This window comes from Branchiostoma floridae, chromosome 2 (genome assembly GCF_000003815.2).
Source record: "Branchiostoma floridae strain S238N-H82 chromosome 2, Bfl_VNyyK, whole genome shotgun sequence".
Classification (NCBI taxonomy): domain Eukaryota; kingdom Metazoa; phylum Chordata; class Leptocardii; order Amphioxiformes; family Branchiostomatidae; genus Branchiostoma; species Branchiostoma floridae.
In genome coordinates, this window is record NC_049980.1 from 13,318,358 (window position 1) to 13,336,647 (window position 18,290).

At 40.2% G+C, this 18,290-nt stretch overlaps 1 protein-coding gene across 1 annotated transcript in view; it reads right to left on the reverse strand.

Annotated features, from left to right (window-relative positions):
* LOC118404247 (dystonin-like) overlaps positions 1-18,290 on the reverse strand; it is a 54,078-nt gene that overhangs the window by 17,110 nt on the left and 18,678 nt on the right. Inside the window, exons 4-7 of the mRNA XM_035803296.1 lie at positions 14,681-14,749; positions 8,384-8,471; positions 5,423-5,490; positions 691-768 (exon numbers count right to left, since the gene is read on the reverse strand). Of these exons, the coding sequence (XP_035659189.1) occupies positions 691-768; positions 5,423-5,490; positions 8,384-8,471; positions 14,681-14,749 (303 nt within the window). The remainder of the gene's footprint in view (positions 1-690; positions 769-5,422; positions 5,491-8,383; positions 8,472-14,680; positions 14,750-18,290) is intronic.

The following is an 18,290-nucleotide window of genomic DNA, read 5'->3' on the forward strand; positions in this document are numbered from 1 at the left end:
ACTACAAAGAAAATGGCGACACCTCTGTCTGCCGTGTGGTTCTGACAACAAAGTCCTACAACATCGCATCAAGGTCGCCAAGTTTCCCGGGCCTGTCGATGTTTTTGCGTGAAAAGTTTGCGATCTCGTTTGTTCCGAGGCTGGTGACTTCTTTCTGAAACGCCTTCTTGATTGATCGCGTGGCCGATTCGTTGTTGCGATGTCCCTCCCGAGTTAAATTCTTCGCTGCTAAACCTCGATGCAGAGTTTCGTCCTGACTTCCGGACTATAGTCGCGATTCCAGATATGTTTTCTCTTGCCGCTCGCTTGCATTGCTTTCTAGACCTCTTTATTCGAGACGTCAGTATCTAGTAGGTTGTTGTCGTTGTTGTGTCGGCAGTGTCCACAAGATTTTATAGCTGGCCGCCGGACGACCGGAAAGACTAGCACGGCGGGGGAGGGAAACCCTTGGCCGGACAGCGCGCACTTCGCACGTCCGTGGTAAACGGCTGTAATGTGCTGAAGTGATTAGGTTTATGGCGCTTTGAAAATTGCGACTGCCGGCAGAGGTTAGGTTTTTAGACTTCAAGAAAATGACAAAATAGAAAGCCCGATAAAAACGACTAATAATAACGTTAAAAATACAGCCGGAGCCTAACCTCTGCTTGGAGAGTAGAAAACTATAAACTCTGCTGCAAAGACATTACTCACCTGTGCTTGTGTCTGTGGGATCCTCTTTCCCTGGGCTGAAACCTTTCGTTTCAGTGAATGGACTTTCTTTCCAGGATCCTGAAAAAAATTAATCTTGGGTTAGTGTGCTTGAAATCATTTACTACATGTACTTTGAATGATACTTTCACATTTATTATGCAAATTAGGGAGCTACTTGCATAATTGGTATCTGCTAATCTTCCACCTGCCACTAATTACACACGTTATATGTACATTTTGAGTCACTGTAAATATAGAATTTTCCTCATTAATTATGTAAATTAAGTTCAAATTTTCATAATTTGTCATTCAATATAAGTACATCTCTGCCAAAGATACCTGGACGCTAAATATCATGGAAATCTGTCGTTCCTATGTTCCGTTATGCTATTTGGAAGATTTTGACCAGAATATCCCTGCAGTTCCAGAGCAAGTTGTTAGGGGGCCCCCAAACATACCACTTCTTCCTTACATCGCAAGCAATCTGCCACCACAAAATCAAGACCATAGCATGTCCAGCTCAAAAGACAACAAATATTGAGGTTCTGCTGCAGTACCAAGGTCACACACCCGGGTAGGGGTGCATACCTTTTTGCTTGATCAGGTTCGAATCCGGTTCAGGTCCAGAGGTTTCGCTTCAGGTCCGGACCTGAACCTGAACCAGATCCTGTCGATATTATGCAGAGGTCGAGCTCGAGTGGAAAATTCCTCTTCAGAAGTTTTTGACAAAAATGCCCCTGCTATCCCAAAACTAGCCACTAGGGGGCCCAAACGGTTGACACTTCTTCCTGACCACAAGAGATATCTAACAACCAAAAATTGTGACCATAGCTTGTTCAGAACATGAGATAGCAAAACTGGACGTTAAGTTGCAGTACCAAGGAAAGCCGCAAGGGGGCCCAAAATCTAATCATTTCTAGCTTTTATCAAGCCTACCAACACACCAAGTATGAGACCAATCCATCCAGCCGTTCTTGAGTTATCTTGTTGACAGACAGACAGACAAACGCTAGTGAAAATATAACCTCCATGACATTTCATGGAGGTAACTAAACCATTTTTCATGGATATGTCGATGTAGGTTAGACATCCAGGTAATAAGATACACGCGCGGTGGAATGTAAAATCTTGGTGAAAGTCTACCCGTAAAGATCGCAGTTTTTTTTAGCTGCACGTTTTTATATTGAACAAACTTTAATTTTTTGTTTGCGTACCGCCATGACCGCTACCAAGTGATTGAAAATTCAAATACGTGACTTGCATAAGAAATACAAGTCCCTGACTACGTTGTTGTTTCGCCGACACTTCCGGTAACTTTGACCACAAAATTTTCGATAAAAAGGCACTTAAAAACCCTTTCAAAGCGAACTGTTTGATAGAAGATCCCTTTCTTTCAGTGATGACCTGCTAAATTATGGCTACGCACTGAAATAACCGTGAAAATATGCATAATTCCTGCAGGTATAATAACTACCTCGTACGTAAAAACTCAAGATGCCAGCAGCTCATGTGGCAGGAATTTCCCCACCAATGTCAGAGCAACAGCCACCACTGTCATAGCAACGGCCAATCGGAGATGCGTAATGGGATTACTTCATACAAAATTTGCAGAGATAGCGGCTTCTGGTTTCGGTGCAACGTAACGATGTATTGCAGGGGAATATATTCGGAATCGAACTTGTATATCTTTTACAGGTCTTCCATGAAAATTATGCGAAAGTAGGTCGCTTAAAAATGCGAGAATGAGACTATATTTCGCTGACAGCCCGCTTGCTTTGAAGATTGACTGCCGACCCGATTGACGTGAGAGCCTGCGTAGGTTGCCATTACGGAAAAGACAGGTTGTGAAAACTATTTTTTCTGCGTAGATCGGGTTGATTTTTGGGTTGACTTTCATTCTACTAGTATATAAAAAATAACTATCGGGAGACTGTTTTCTTATCACAGTATTCTTACCCAGCGTTATGAACATGATCTCTGTTGGCAATTTTCCTCCAATGTCTTGTAAATCTGTACCCACCATTTTTGCGCCATATGCTAATAAGCGCGCGCTTTATGCTAAATGCCTAAACCCTGACTCCCGCTGTTGCGAGCCCGACGTGTTCTCTTTATACGCAGTTTGAAGTTAACGGGGACTCCCGCTGAGCCTACGGGCGTGCGCTTCGGAGTGGACGGGAGAAAAATTGACGACAGCGGACTACGATAACGGGAACTCTCTTTACACGGGGCTCCCGCTAACACAGTCCCGCTAACGCCAGTCCCGCTTACGCAAAAACCATAATGTAAAGTGGGCCTAACTATGAATGAAGACAATTTCAGATGTCCAATAGGAAACGTTGTCAGACAATTCAGACTGAAGACAAATTCGGATTACAAAGGATAGCAAGGCTAAGACACAGTTAATGCAAATGAGTCAATTAGCTCCTGTTGTTTTAGTTGCAGGAGCTAAAAGTTTTGTTGTGGGGGGGGGGAGTGCTATGTCCCGTACAAGTTAGCAAAATTTCTAGCTAAGATCCTGGGACCTTTAGTGGGGAAGTCTCAACACCATGTTCAGAATAGTGCAGATTTTGTTGACAAAATCAAAGATCTCCGGGGTAGAGGAAGATGAAATTATTACATTGAGGACATCTCCAAGCAGTACAGTGTGCATCTGAGAGTGATTAAAGGAATGAAGCAGCGCACATGCAAAAGTGCTGATGGCACAGTCTATCAAGCAACTGAGAAAGTGTTTGCATGTCATCGAAGTGGTGCCGGAAACGCACAATAAAGCGAAAAAGACAAGCCTCCAAGAAAGTTGGTTGCAAATTCCGTGTCAGAGGTGTGGTGCCCGTTGATACAACTCTGCCTGTACAGATCTACCTACATGGTATGCACACTAATCACACCCAAGGGTCAGCTGAGGGTCAGAGATGGCTTCCTGTTGATGAGCGTGTCCAATGCATTGCTACTGACTGTCTAGATGCAGGTCTGAGCATACAAAAGACAGTGAACATTATTCAGACTGCTCTGACCTCAGGCACCGTAGGGGAGGTTAACAGATGCAGGTACAGAGAGCTCCCAACACGCAAAGAGCTAGTCTGTTTGCAGTATGAACGGAGACGACAAAACAGACTCACCGATAATGACTGGCTCAGCACCTATCAGAAATTGGAAGAGTATCAGGCGCAGGGAAAATGCTTATTTTTCCAGAAGTATGATGACAAGGAGAACCGCCCATTTGTTGCAGTCTTTCAGACTGAATGGCAGCAAAAAATGGCCGAGCGTTTCAGTCCAAACAGCGCTTGGAGCGTCGACTCGACTTTTGGACTTAACACTTTTGGTTTTCCACTCTATGCAGCCACTGTACCCAACAAGAATGGAGAAGGCACCTATATTCTTCCTCCTGACTTCAGCTGAGAATGGACAGCAAGAGGAGATGAGACTAGAGGCAGGGTTCAAAGCCGTTTTCTAGAAACTACAAGTAAGACCAAATGCAATCGTAATCGACAAGTCTCTAACTGAGAAAAAAGGGATTTGGAATGCTGTGAAGGATGATCCCCTGTCATGGGAGGGAGGCGAGCAGGTCAAGTGTCGTATGTTACTTTGTTGGTTTCACACCAAGAAAGCTTGGACTGAAAACTTACTTCCCAGGCTACCTAAAGTGATTGTACAGTATCTGAAGGGCTGGGACTGTGAGGAGTGGCTCTCCATGTGGGTCAGAGCAGGCTGTATGTTCCCGCATGGTAACCAAGACACAACAAATCTCGTTGAAAGGGAATGGATGACAATTAAGTACACCATACTTGATGGAAAGGCAAATCACCGTGTTGATAGGTTGCTCGATGCTTTGATCGGACATCCTAGGAATGGAAACTTTGATGGTGGACAGACAACTGTTGCCTTTCATGAAAAAAAAAAAACATGAGGCTGACATTGGCCCAACACCAAACAGACCACCCAAACAGAGCGTAGACGCCATGAACTCGCTGAACTGTACATCACTGCATACAAGCGAAACCATTCCATCATCAAGCTTGTGAACCCTTCCACTCTTTGCTTGTCCATATTAAGAGTGAGCATGTCAACACGTCGGTAGAACGTACTGCGCCTGCGCGAACACTGGTTGTTGTTTTTACCGTTGCATTGAAATCCCGCTTGTTGCACAGTATATTTTAGAGACATGGTTTTATGTAAAACGTACGCGGAGTTTTACCCTTATATACGCACACACTTTCTTAAATGCGGACATTTAGTAAACTGGGAGATTAGCATGTCTATACTTTTCGCGCAGGCGCAATACGTTCCGGTGACGTGATGAGCATGTCCCTGGTAAGTCATACACTGTAAGTCTCAAAGAACTGTACTGCAGCTGTGAGGACAACGCAAGAAAAGGGCAAAGGTGTAAACACCTTCTGGCAGGCCAGAAGTTTCTGGAGAAGTACCACCCTGACATGTTGGCTATAATGATGCCACCAGAATTACTCAGTGGAGGAGCAGCTGAGAGCAATTCCGGATCGATGGTCACACAAACAGTAGCTCCTAAAGATCACCTAAACTTGCCTAGAATTTTTGCAGACTGAACACAATAATATACCATTTGACTACTCCCCTGAGGCATCGTCACCCCTGAGGCGTCGTCAAAAATCTAGCACAGACAACATGTATGAGGTTCAAAGGGTAACCAACCCTGTAACCCTCTAATGTGTACAGTAACCAGATGACTGCATGTCTAAGTCAATGAATAAATGCTCACCGCACGCTCAGGTTTCAGAGGTTTTATCTTGTTGCGCCCCATACTGCGTTTCAGACCGTCCTCAAATACTGTGAAGGACAAAAATGCACAAAGAAAAGTATCAGGATAAACAGACTCATAAGGCATTTGAGATGAGCAGTAACTGTAAAAAGTGTTAAACATATTAAGTTTTATCACAAGCTGGAAACACAATTATTCTTACTACAGTCCTCACATATATGGGTTGGCGGAAACGGCTGCCCGGTCGGTCGGCGGAAACCCCTGCCCGGTCCGGTCCGGAGGTTGGCTTTGGGGTTTTGAGTATTGCATACAGCAGAGTAAGGTATCTAATGCAGCTGCGCCTTCTTGCAGCAGAAGGCATTGTAATCTCAATATTAAACATACACTCATCGTAGAATAAACGTATACAAAACCTTGTCGAAATTTTGGACGTGGTTTTGGTTGGAAAACAGCTGGTAGTACTAGTATTCTGTATCTAAATTACGACTAGGGTAATCGTGTACATGCTGTAAATCAGATCGTAATTAAGGCCGTATTTACGGGGCGCTATCACATGGAGAGCGGTCGGTAATATTAAGAAAATGCATCTTTTTAATACAGTGTAGACGGAATATTAATTAGAACATAATTGATTATTAATAAAACAGCCTGAAACTGCAATTCTTTGATTGATCAGTCAATACTATTTTCTCACATGTCGGAAATGAAGAAACCCACAGATAATAAAGATTTAACCAAGGATTTAACAAATGTGTTCGTGGCAGTAAAAGTCAGCATAATCTCATCCAGTCTCAGATCGGCAGAGCGACTAGAGCCCAAATAACATCGCGATAAACAACTTGGCCATGGTCGGCTCGAGAAAATTTTTTAATTAGCAATTAATCTTCAACACTCATACACTCAGACTCATACTCTGATCAATGCCCACATTTTATTTGTCTAATCTATTCCAAAGAGCAAGTAATGATAAAGTTTACTACTGTCCCCTATTAGAAGCGCCTCACACATATCCACGTGTCTACACACGCTGCGTATTTCGGGGTCAACGACCTACTGTGCGCCGCATGGAATGTCGATAACTTCCAATGAATTACACAATCCAATCAATCCAACCTACATTTTTCTTATTTCAGAGTATATGAATATAAAACTAGTGTTGGGGATAACATTTTCGCAAAAAAATCAAGGCGTTAATCAGTTCTTCCGGAGAGGACACGCGGCTCATTATCGACCTCATGATAAGCGTTAATGAGCTGGCATCACCGAAATCTGGTATAAGATCGTAAACGTGTATAAGATCGAAATTACGCTGCTATTTCGGTAAGTACGGTAGTGTTTACGATATTAATGCTACTGTTCAACGTAGGGTCAGACTACACGAGAAATGCACCTAAATTAATGTTGCGACAGCAAGCCATGTTGCTTACATTTGGTACACTCGAAACCCCCAAAACCAGCCTCCGGACCGGACCGGGCAGCGGTTTCCGCCGACCGACCGGGCAGCCGTTTCCGCCAACCCTCACATATGTGTATCAAAAACAATTCAAAACTGTCTTTTCTTAGCAAATCAAAAGAATGTTATGAACCAGAAAAATATCTTCATGATATAAATAACTTTGAAATTCGTAAAGCAATAACTCAGTTAAGAATTAGTAGCCATAAATTGAATATTGAAACAGGCATATACTACAATATAGCCCCTGACCAAAGGTTCTGTCCATTCTGCTCGAAGCACATTGAAGATGAATTTTACTTTAGTTTACGTAATGAATTATTCATATTTCTCGAATCAAATACAACAGATTTCAAGAAACTCGATGCCACAGATTTGTATATATCTTTAGATGTCAGAACTCCCACAATGCAAACATAGGCAAATATATCAAGGATTGCTCTGCTATTAGAAAGAATACCTTAACTACCGATTAGCCTACTCCATTGTAATACTTAGTCTATACCAAAGACTTATGTTAGCCCTTCTTGTTATGTTAACTAGCTTGCTAAGCTTTATCCTATACCTCTGTTTGTACTTTGTGTAATACTAGTAGTTGTTGCCATACATTATATCATGTACAATTGTCGTGCAATAAAGTTCTTCTTCTATGTACATGTAGCAGTGGGTGAAGGCCGGTGCACACCAGTGCAGATTCGTATGTTGTGTACCCAACACAACAATCATCTGGTCAAGCTCCAAATTTATTGTATACCTAGTTCATACTGAAAGCAATATTCTTTGGCCTATTTAACTTTTTCTTTGCACATTTGCATAAGTTTTGGGGTGCCCAGATGATGTAAGGACCAAGGAACTACCACCCAGGGCTGTCTCCAGGACCCATCCCTCTGTCCCCACATGGAAATCTTCTCATAAGGATGGATAAAAAGGTTACCCCGTGCATCCAAAAATCTGAACTTCATGAGATAAAATTGATGAAAATGAATTTTACTAAAAGGTAAAATGACACAAATAATTTATAAGCAAACATCCACATCATAGGCTCACAAACAATGAGTGGAATAGAAAAGAGCCCTGCTACCACCACAGAACGTTTGAAGAAAATTGAGAGACTGGGGACAAGAGTACATTAATTTGTATATCTCAACGAAGTCCCTGGTAATAACAAGCTGAATAGAAAAAAAAGGCTATAATAACCTGTAATGTTCATTTGTTGCCCACTGGTTGGCACAATTATCATATCAACAGCAGCATACAAAATAATGCTGAAGACTGGTAAATGCTTTATCCACAGCCTTTTCAATCATTTATGTAAATGAGGTCCTCATTTTATGAAATTATAGCATTGTCATTGATTATGCAATAATGTCTTCATTTGCATAATTTCCATCTATCAATGTTCCTCTGTTCCTTACATATGTGACATATTTGACTAGTTCCAGGTAAGAACCAAGTAGAAATCTATTTTTTTTTAATTCTGGATTTAAATGTCTAGAAAGTGTACCTACCCACAGTATATTCGCTACTGTCATGAAACTTATGGAGGAGGGCTTTTTTCCAACCATCATCTGTCTCTACCTCGACATATTCCTTTTCCTAGAAAGGGTGAAAATTGAACTCAATATGTATTGACAACATTCAATCTTTTCAATTCCTACAAAGAAATGTGTTAGAAAACTTAAAAGAATAAGAAAATTAATAACATATTCTAGTCCAGGGCTCGAAATACCACATGCATATGAAAGTTTGTGCAAGTAAAATTGGTGTGGTGCAAGTAAGTTTAGACCAAACTTGCACCAGTGCAAGTTACTTTTGTCCTCTAATACCTGACATTAGAAAAAGCTTACACACACCGAGAATATTGTCTGTCATTGAAAGGTTAAAGAAAATAACACTGAATAAAAAAAAAAGCCTAAATTTGTTATTTCTAAATTTGGTTAGACATCCAGGTAAACTATTTTTTAAACAAATCCATCTCTACAATGCTAATGATTCCTATGGTGCTGTCTTACCTTGATTTGCATATGAGTTACATTTGCATACTAATTAGTGACTTTAATATGTTCAACTGGTTTTTCCAGTTATATGTCATCATCATCGGTCGACGTGATCAAATGTAGACATGTTCGCACATGTCTACACACGACGGGGTTATACCGCCCCTTACGGGGTGACATACCCTTTCGTAGGCTAATTACAAGACGGGGATGCGCCAGGTCTCCCGTCCGGGTGAATGATGTAATTCACCATGTGGCTGATACGAGACAGAGGTTCGCCAGGCCTCCATCCGGGTGATTTGAAGTGAATCACCAACTCCCGACAGAAGGATTTGCACCAACGCACACCGCACCATCGCACGTGTGGGGGTTCTTTTACGTGCATGGGGTATGGCTCTCCCCATACACGGGACCTCCATTTAACGTCCTATCCGAGGGACGACTCATTTTTCACTTGAGTAAAGTGAGGAAAGTCGTGTAAAGTGCCTTTCCCAAGGGCACAAGACCGGCATCACGGTAGGCGGATTCGAACCGGCGACCTCTCGGTCACGGGCCGAATACAATACCACTGTGCTACGCGGCCCCACCGCGTATTATATGTATTGTATTGAGTTGTTCTACCACTTCATTCTGGAGATGCTTAAGAATAGTTACTGTGATGGATGTCACTCGAAGAGTCCAGAAGAAATCTATGGATCTTATCGAGTTGTAGACATTGAATTGTCTTTAATTGAGCCTAAATTCACAGTTTTTATGAAACAGTTTGTACAATTTCAAACCAAAAATAAAATACGCTACGGAAAAACAAATATCCAAACATGTGGTCTTTACCGGTATGTATCCCCATTTACTCACGTACATTTGCAAATTTTCAGAAGAGGAGATAAGGGGTTAACAGTTCACTATTTTGGGTTGTGCAAGTTTCTTTTGGTGCAAGTTACCTTTGGCTTAACTTGCACAGGTGCAAGTTGACTGAAAAGTGTATTTCGAGCCCTGTAGTCTAAGATAAAAACATAAGTTAACATAACATATAACAAGAGTCCATAGACCTCATACTTCCATGAAATATTTAGAGATTTCTAAAGATAAAATATTCAATAAAAATAAAACAACAAAACATAAAAATGTTGTAACAAGAAATGAAGGGACAAAACATGGTATCATAGCCAACAAAGCATTTGTTCCTGTATTCAAGAAGTGCACTTTTGTAGTAAAAGTGACACTAGTGTGGTATTACTTAGCAAATTGGCAACTTCTCTCATGGCCACTTTTACAGCTATCCAACTAGTCTTCTACAACTACACTCATGGCTACCTTCCGAGTGTCACTTCTACAATGACAATCAATAGGCTACATCACAATGTATTTGCACATTTTGGTACTTCGTCATGTTAAAAATTCCTATGCAAGAAAAACATTAGGCAAAAATTAGTGAGCGCACAGATGTCATCCATAGAATTTACTTGCTGTGGCCTAATGTTATACCTGCCCTTGATCACATATATAGCACGTATTGAAGTCTTGTTATGAAAATCTCTGGAATTATGGGAATTCTTCATTAATTATGCAAATCTATCTATGATTCTCTCAATCTTCCATTCTCTCTTAATCACAATTTATGCAACTAATTAAACATTAATACATCAATTTTATTTCACTTTATTTATTCATTTTACCAGGAACTGACTCAGGTTAGAATAGACCTGCTTTTGATTACCAGTAAATTATCTTCACAACTGAAAACAGGGAACTGTTTTAGAATAGCCCGCAGTAATGATGTTCAACTTTACTTAACTTAAAGATGGGAATAAAAATCCAACCCTTTACCATTGAGGAATAAAACTTGCTCTAAATCTGCTTGGAGTTTCAAGGCTGGCCAGATGGACTGGTATAACGTTACAGGTCATTCACCCTGTACAACAGGGAGAGTTGGACTAAACCATTTGTTACCAAAAGGGTTGGTTAAAATGGAATCACACAATATCATCATTAATTATGCTTAAAAAATCTCATTAGCATACATGCATATCCTTGTGTACATCTTTGCTTAAGCTACCTGCATGCTTAACATGGTGCCAATCTGTCCTTCCTTTCTTCAGTTATCCTCATTGGAATATACTCACAAAAATGCCCCTGCAGTTCCAAAATCAAATGTTAGGGGGCTCAAACTTGTCATACATTGTCCTGATGTCACAAGCAATCTTCCACCCAAATGTAAAAACTACATCATGTCAGGGACAAGAGATACATTAAAACAACTACTAGTATGATAAAATATTCTCATTAATAATTCAAATTTCCTCACATTTTACATAATTTATATTTCACTGCGTAGATGCAGAGTTTCCGTGGTTCGGCCCATAGTAAACACTGAACAGAGCTCAGCTGTAAAACTAAAAGTAGCTCAGCATTCAGGCCACACTTACTAACATGTTACAGATTAACTGGTGGCACTAGAAACCACTAAAGTGAAAAAATCTTCAGGTTATTTCGGAAAATCAACACTCGGCAAATATAAATGGCCTTCTGTGTCCATCGTTACGCCGAAATAAAATCATTGTTACACGTTTACGGCGTCATTTTATTGATTCGAATCTATACATGTAATTAGTTACTCTTACCGCGAGTAAAAATGGTGTTTCGATCAAGTTTCAAGCTATTTTTACCAACAAATTTCTGCCGTTTGGGATGATTTGCGGCCCTAAAAGTAAAACTCACATCACAAGGGAAGCAAAGTTCTAGTTGCTGTTTTTACATCAAACAATTCTTATGTGAACGAATAATTCTTCTGTCTCGCTGCTGACAGTGCGCTGAAAACACGACCGGAAAGTCCCTGTGCGTCATGGAGCATGTGCTGGTATGACGTTTTCTGACCGATGTGTTTTGGTTTATATGATGTAAACAAAGACTGTCAAAGTTGTTTAAATAAAAATTGTGTTTCAAAACGTCAGTCTGGCGTCTTATTTTCTCCCAGTAACAACATTTAGTTTGTACCGTTATGGCGAAACAGATATGTCATAAGTATAGCTAGGATGTTTGGGTCATAGCGGCGGGAAAAATCTGCACCGCTTTGTCTGAAAACACTAAATTTTGAGCAAAAATACCGCGGAAATATGGGCAAAAAAACCTAAACTTTCAATACGTTTATGAAGGTTAGACATCCAGGTAAACAATATTCAAATACAATCTACAATGGGATCTACAAGTTACAACCCCACTTTAAACCGGAAAGGAGGACTCCGCATAGAACTTTCCAGTACTTGGGACCCCGTCTTGCATCACAAAGGACAAATTTTTTTTTCCTATGGTGTTGTCGGACCATAGGATACTATGCTAACATGATTTACATTTGAGTGACTTTTTTCATATGATCCTAATGAGTTAGTGGTTAAACCAGTTTTTCTAGTTAGCTGTACTTGGTTTGAATTGTTCTGCCTGTTCAGTCCAGTGACGCTGAAGAAGACAGATGGATGTCTCTCGAAACGTCCGGAAGTAAATATCCGTTTTTTATCCAGTTGTAGAGATTGAATTGTATTTGACTAAACTTTCAATATCTTTTGGGTCCTGGTTAGCAAAGCCCCAATTTAAAAAAAAAATAAACGTACCATCTAAAATAAGAACATACCGGGTGGATTTCGAGGCAAAAAAAAATAAACGTACCAAAACGTTTATTTGAGAGGTGAGAGTAACTGAATTATTAAGTTCCTTGATTCATCATGTAAAAAAATGCATGTAAAAAAAAAATATGTGAAAAAAAATATTAAAGTCTTATCTTAGGAAAGAAGACCATTTTTGTTTCCTCCTAAATTATGTTAATGTGAAATTAATATGAATGATTTATGTCTAATAATGTGCACCTCCACTGAGCTTCAGTATGAAATTCCAATAAATTACCACTCTAGAATTAAAATCAAGGCCAGAAGTTCCACTGCAGTACCTTAGAAAGCTGCTAGGGGCCATTATTGAACTTGACCTTCATTTTACTGACTCCTACCAAGGAGATTATATAGACAAGGAGATTGACAGGCTTAACACCCTGCTGCGCGCTATTGTTTAGACCCACTAGGTCCCGTGGCGATCTATTGTTTCCGCCCTCCGGCGTCGCGGCTTTTAGCAGGATGTTCGGTTCAACTCTTTGCACCAAAAATATCCGAGCGCCAATCAGATGAGCCCGACTGTGACGTCACGCGTCCCCAGGCTAGCTGAAGATCGCCCAAGCTAAAACCAGCATGCCTGCATTTTCCGCGGATTTCCTTATTTGGGAAGCGAGGGTGACGCGTGCAAAAGGCATCATCATTTGGAGAAGACGCTGGTGGCCATTTTGATATATGTTTGATCGCTGTACGATCGACATGGGTAAGTTTATAAGCATTTTTGTGGTTGCATACCAGATTTTTTCCGCTCAGAAATATGAAAAATGTTCTGTATTAAATGTCTCCATAAAAATCTTATAACAAATTTCCTGCCGAAACTGACAAATTTCCTGAATAGTACAATACTTTGGTGACCAATTGAAATATTGTTTGTCATTGGACTCAGTATAGTTTTACTGGAGTCTGCGTTTGACTTTTGCATTATTTTTGTGTCAGTGCGGACTCTGTGGACCCATGACACTCATGGGCAGGGTGGGAAGTTAGATGTATTAGCGACCAGGAATTTTGTACTCTATATTTTGATTGTTACATTTGTCAAAAACTTTCTTAAGTGGATAACTCAAGAAGAGAACAGCGAATTTTCATGATTTTTGGTATGAAGGCACCTTAGACAATGTTGCAGAAAATAAAATACTAATTCTGCTTAATAGGAGTACATTTGCACAATTAAGGTAATAATCTATCATAGCAGTCTTATCTCTTGTCCCAGACATGATACGGTCTCGACATTTTAGTGGTAGATAGCTTTTAGCGTCATGACATTGTGGGGCAAGTTTCAGCCCCCTAACATTTATTTTTAAAACTGCAGGGGCATTTTTGTCAAGACATTCCAAAGAGGACAACTGTAGAAAGGAAATATTGTTCTGATGCCTTGTTGGAGACACTCCACCCTTTTTTTTTCTGGAGTTACGGACTTGTTTCTGATGCCGGACCCTTTGTTTTGGCCGATGCCGCCACATGATCCAAGAAAAATACACATGTGCGCTCACGATTATATTTTTACCGTTCTCGGGACGAAAACAGCTTCTACACAGCTTGATGATGAGATTGAAAAGAGTTGGGGATAGATAGCCCCGAGAAAGGAGATGGCCCAATGTTGTATGGTATAATAATTTAGCAAATTGTTGAGTAATTTTTTCGTCCGTAGTCAAGGGTCAGAGACTATTTAGCTTAATATTGCATGTTTGCCCAGACAGTTACATATTTAACGCTTGAAGTTCTAGAAGCTTCCAAATTGGGTCAACGACCTTGAGGTCATTGAGAGGACACCAAACGATTTTGAGCTGAACATGTTTTCTCCTTCAGTTATAGTGTTAAGCACACACATCAAAAGTGCTCATGGTAAATATGCTGACACGAGACATCAATTTTGTGCATTGGTTGTCAAATGTGCAGTTACAAAAACATCATCAAAAGGCACCATACAATATTTATCAGAATGCTTACCTGCTGCAGATAGGGTACAGTACTACTTGGTTGAGAATTTTTCAATACTTTTAATATTACACCATAAACATAGATGTATGCGATGTATATATGGGTTGTATATATATACATATATATACAACTGTCAACATGTAATGTGTCACATGGCTTGAAAGTAGCTGTGGTCAGTTCAATGTCATGATCAATCAAAACCTAAGAACAAAATCACCTTGATGAAAAACTGCACCTTCTCTGCACCGACTTTCACCTTCTTTTTTGGATTGTCTTCAAAAGAGACCTGTAAAAAATGAGAAACAAAAAAAATATATAATATTTGTTAGGCCACATCAATTTTATTTGTTGCTCCTTGGATTTTTTCAGAAAAAATGGACTGGCACGTTGAAAAAAACATAAAAATAAAATTCTGCAAAAAGGTTGGGATAGAGAGATCGAGGGGCTTACTCAACTTACCCAACAGAAATAACAACAACTAGAATTGTAGAAAGGTAACATTTGCCTGCAAATACAGAATGTTACCTTCACATGGTCTAGCCTAGCATTTCTACCTGGAAGGGTAAACTGTAACGGTGATGATAGATAGAGTACTGTACTTGTAGGATAAATCCAAACCATATGCGAAGTTAGTTATGTAAGGAGGTTCAGCCCATATTTAGAAGTAGATCATGTGATCAAACCATATTAAGAACAGACTGGAAATAGCAGCCAATAGTAGACTAGCTGTTGAGAATAGTTAAGCGTGGGGCAAGATTCAAACTGTCTCAGTTGCAGCCATGGGTTAAGGTCAGTAGTCACACGTCTTGTAGCTCCACTGTAGTAACATTGTAGAATAGCTGTATCTGTGTAACTGAAATTGTAACTAGACCATTCTGTAGACCTTGTATAGACCATTGTATCTAGCCTGGTATATTGTAGTGTGCATTGTGGTTCAAGTACAACACGACACTGACGAGAGTAATCAAACCTGGCTTGGCGTTCTTCTATATATGTAGTTTAGTCGCTAGTATATAGATAAGGAATCCTACCTCTAGACCTCAAATTCTACAAAACTGATCTAGTTGATACAGGATAATCATGAGGGGACGATTGAATCTTCATTTTTTTTATCTGCAAGTGTAACGTTATACTGTAAATACATTTAAGTTCGCAGGGATTTAATTTTGCGGTAGCGGGAAAAAGGACTTTTCGCGGTAGATTTAAGTTCACGGTAACACCATAGACTGCAGTCTAATACCATAATAGAAAAAAGTTCGCGGTGGTTTTAAGTTCGCGGTGAAGTGGTCACCGCGAAAACCGCGAACACTAATCCACCGCAAACATTTCTGCATTTACAGTATGTCTTGAATAATAAACACAGCGCCCCATTTTGTTCCAAACAGAGTTTCTCATCATCATCACATCTCAGTTGCATAGCTACCAAACACCGGGCACTGGGCAGTCTGTCCAAAAAGGTTCTCCACTTCTGACATAATCATAATGTTTAAAAAAACAAAGCTTTGAATCACTCGGGAAAATTCACAAGTATCCGGCTTGGTGCAGCGCGTGTGCCGCGAAGATCAGTTGATAACACAAGAAAACTTTAAATTTTGTGCTTTCCGTCATTGTTGACAGACAGACATTTAGTCTGCAAAAGTCTTTTTGCGGACGGTGCTGACTTAAATGACAATTCCTAACACTCGCTGGTGGCGAGAGAGAAGCAACCGGTCAAACCTGGTTGGCCCCCGCACACCCACCCTACTGTTCTGGTCAGTCGCATTGTGATAGCGCTGACATTTGTTGTCCTTTTCCCCTGATTAACTATCAGTTATTGCTAGTAAAAATAAAATGAACTAGAGTTCGACAAACACATCTCTTCGCCAAATAATCATGCCTTTATTTAAGACTTTAAGTTTAAGGTCTTATTCATGTATTACTAAATAGTAGCATGAACTGTGTCACAAAGCCAGAAATGCTCCCAGATGACCTGGTACCATGCCTGGTCAATCAGAATTTCATGCCTTCCAGAGGTTTTGTCCCCAGTGTAACAGCGTCCAGCTCACAAGCACCTCCAGCAAAACATCTGTGTAACAGCTGTGTCTATAGATATAGGTCAAAATGATATATATATATAGAAAACAGTTTATTTCTGTTAATTGGCCACTAATTACAACTAAATGCATCTTTCCATGTAGATTATTACCTAAAGTACCTTTCAGCCAAAAACAATGCAAACAAGTTTGAAAGTCCTATCATGGAATTCAGTAGATTTCTGTACTTTCCTCATTAATTATGCAAATTAGCTCTTGATTTGAATAATTAGCATTACATTATGTCGTCACTTAGTTTTGCTGCAGTACCTTAGGAAGCCGCTAGGGGGCCCACTATCATACTCGACCTTCGTTGTTCTGACCCCTACCCACCTACCAAATATTATCAGGATCCTTTCAAGGCTTCTCGAGTTATGCCTTACACAAACAAACGGACGCACACACTCGGCCCGCTACAGTCTTAACGGAAAATGATATGCCAACTATTTTCAAACACAACCTTCCTTTCTGCAAACGCTACTCAAATGCCAAATATCATGAAAATCCACACACAGATTCTTGAGTTATATGCTGTTGGAATGGATTTATGAACGTTCCTCATTAATTATGCAAATTATCTGCTGATTTGCATAATAAGTATTACATTGTGTAAGTCATCACTCATTCTATCCACATACCAAAAATCCTGATGATCCGTCTACACGTTCTTGAGTTATTCTCGTCCAAAGTTTGAAAGGAAATCGGTGCCTGCAGTTCCCAAAAAGCCGCTAGGGGGTCCAAACTCACAGCACTTACTCTCTGTCCCAAGGGCTATCTACCACTCAAAAATCATGACCACAGCCTGTCCAGAACACGAAGTGTTTAATTTAAAAGTTTTGCTGCAGTACCTTAGGCAGCCACTAGAGAGCCCATTATCGAACTTGACCTTTGTTTTCCTGACACCCACCCACCTACCAAATATCATCAGGATCCATTCAAGGGTTCTCGAGTTATCTTGCATACAGACAAACGCACTTACATACAAATCCCGCTACAGCACCGTTACAAGGTAAGAGCTAGGTAAACCATTTTCGCACTTGACCTTCCTCTCCAAAACCGCTACACACCTACCAAGTATGGTGAAAATCGCCCAGCTGCATTTTGACTTATGCTGCCCAAAACAAACCCCAAAAACATACCAAGCTTGCTGCAGTACCGTAGGAAAACGCCAGGTAAACCGTTTTCTAACTTGGGATTCCTTTTGACAACCGCTACACACCTGCCAAAAATCACAAAGTTCCATCCACAATTTCTGGAGTTATTTGCTGTTGACCTACATACAGACCCAAGTCAGCAATCTCATACTCTTCTTGGCGAAGAGAAAAATATGTGAATTTAAATGTGTAATAAACTTTGAAAATAGAAGAAAATAGCATGCATTTTTAAATTGATTTACTATATCGCAAGGTAAACAAGAAATCTTTTTAAAAAAGCTGTGCCTTGCCGCGTGGTAGGAATATCGTCAGGAAAAGGTAGGTCGGCACTTCAAGCCCGGCAAGGCAAAATGCTGTGCCTTGGCGTGCAGTAAGGATAATTTGCTTGTCTGCTAAATACGTATTATGGTAGCCAAAGCCTTGTATTGATCTGTTAATTTTGTTGCAAGTATATGTAGGTGTCTTACAATATGACCTTGCATTTTCTGACCCTCGACAACTAATAAATATGAAATAATTAGACATTATTTCAAGGATATACAGTAACAATTACACTTTATTTCATTCCTGTGAAAGGACAGCTGAGTGGGTACTGTATGCT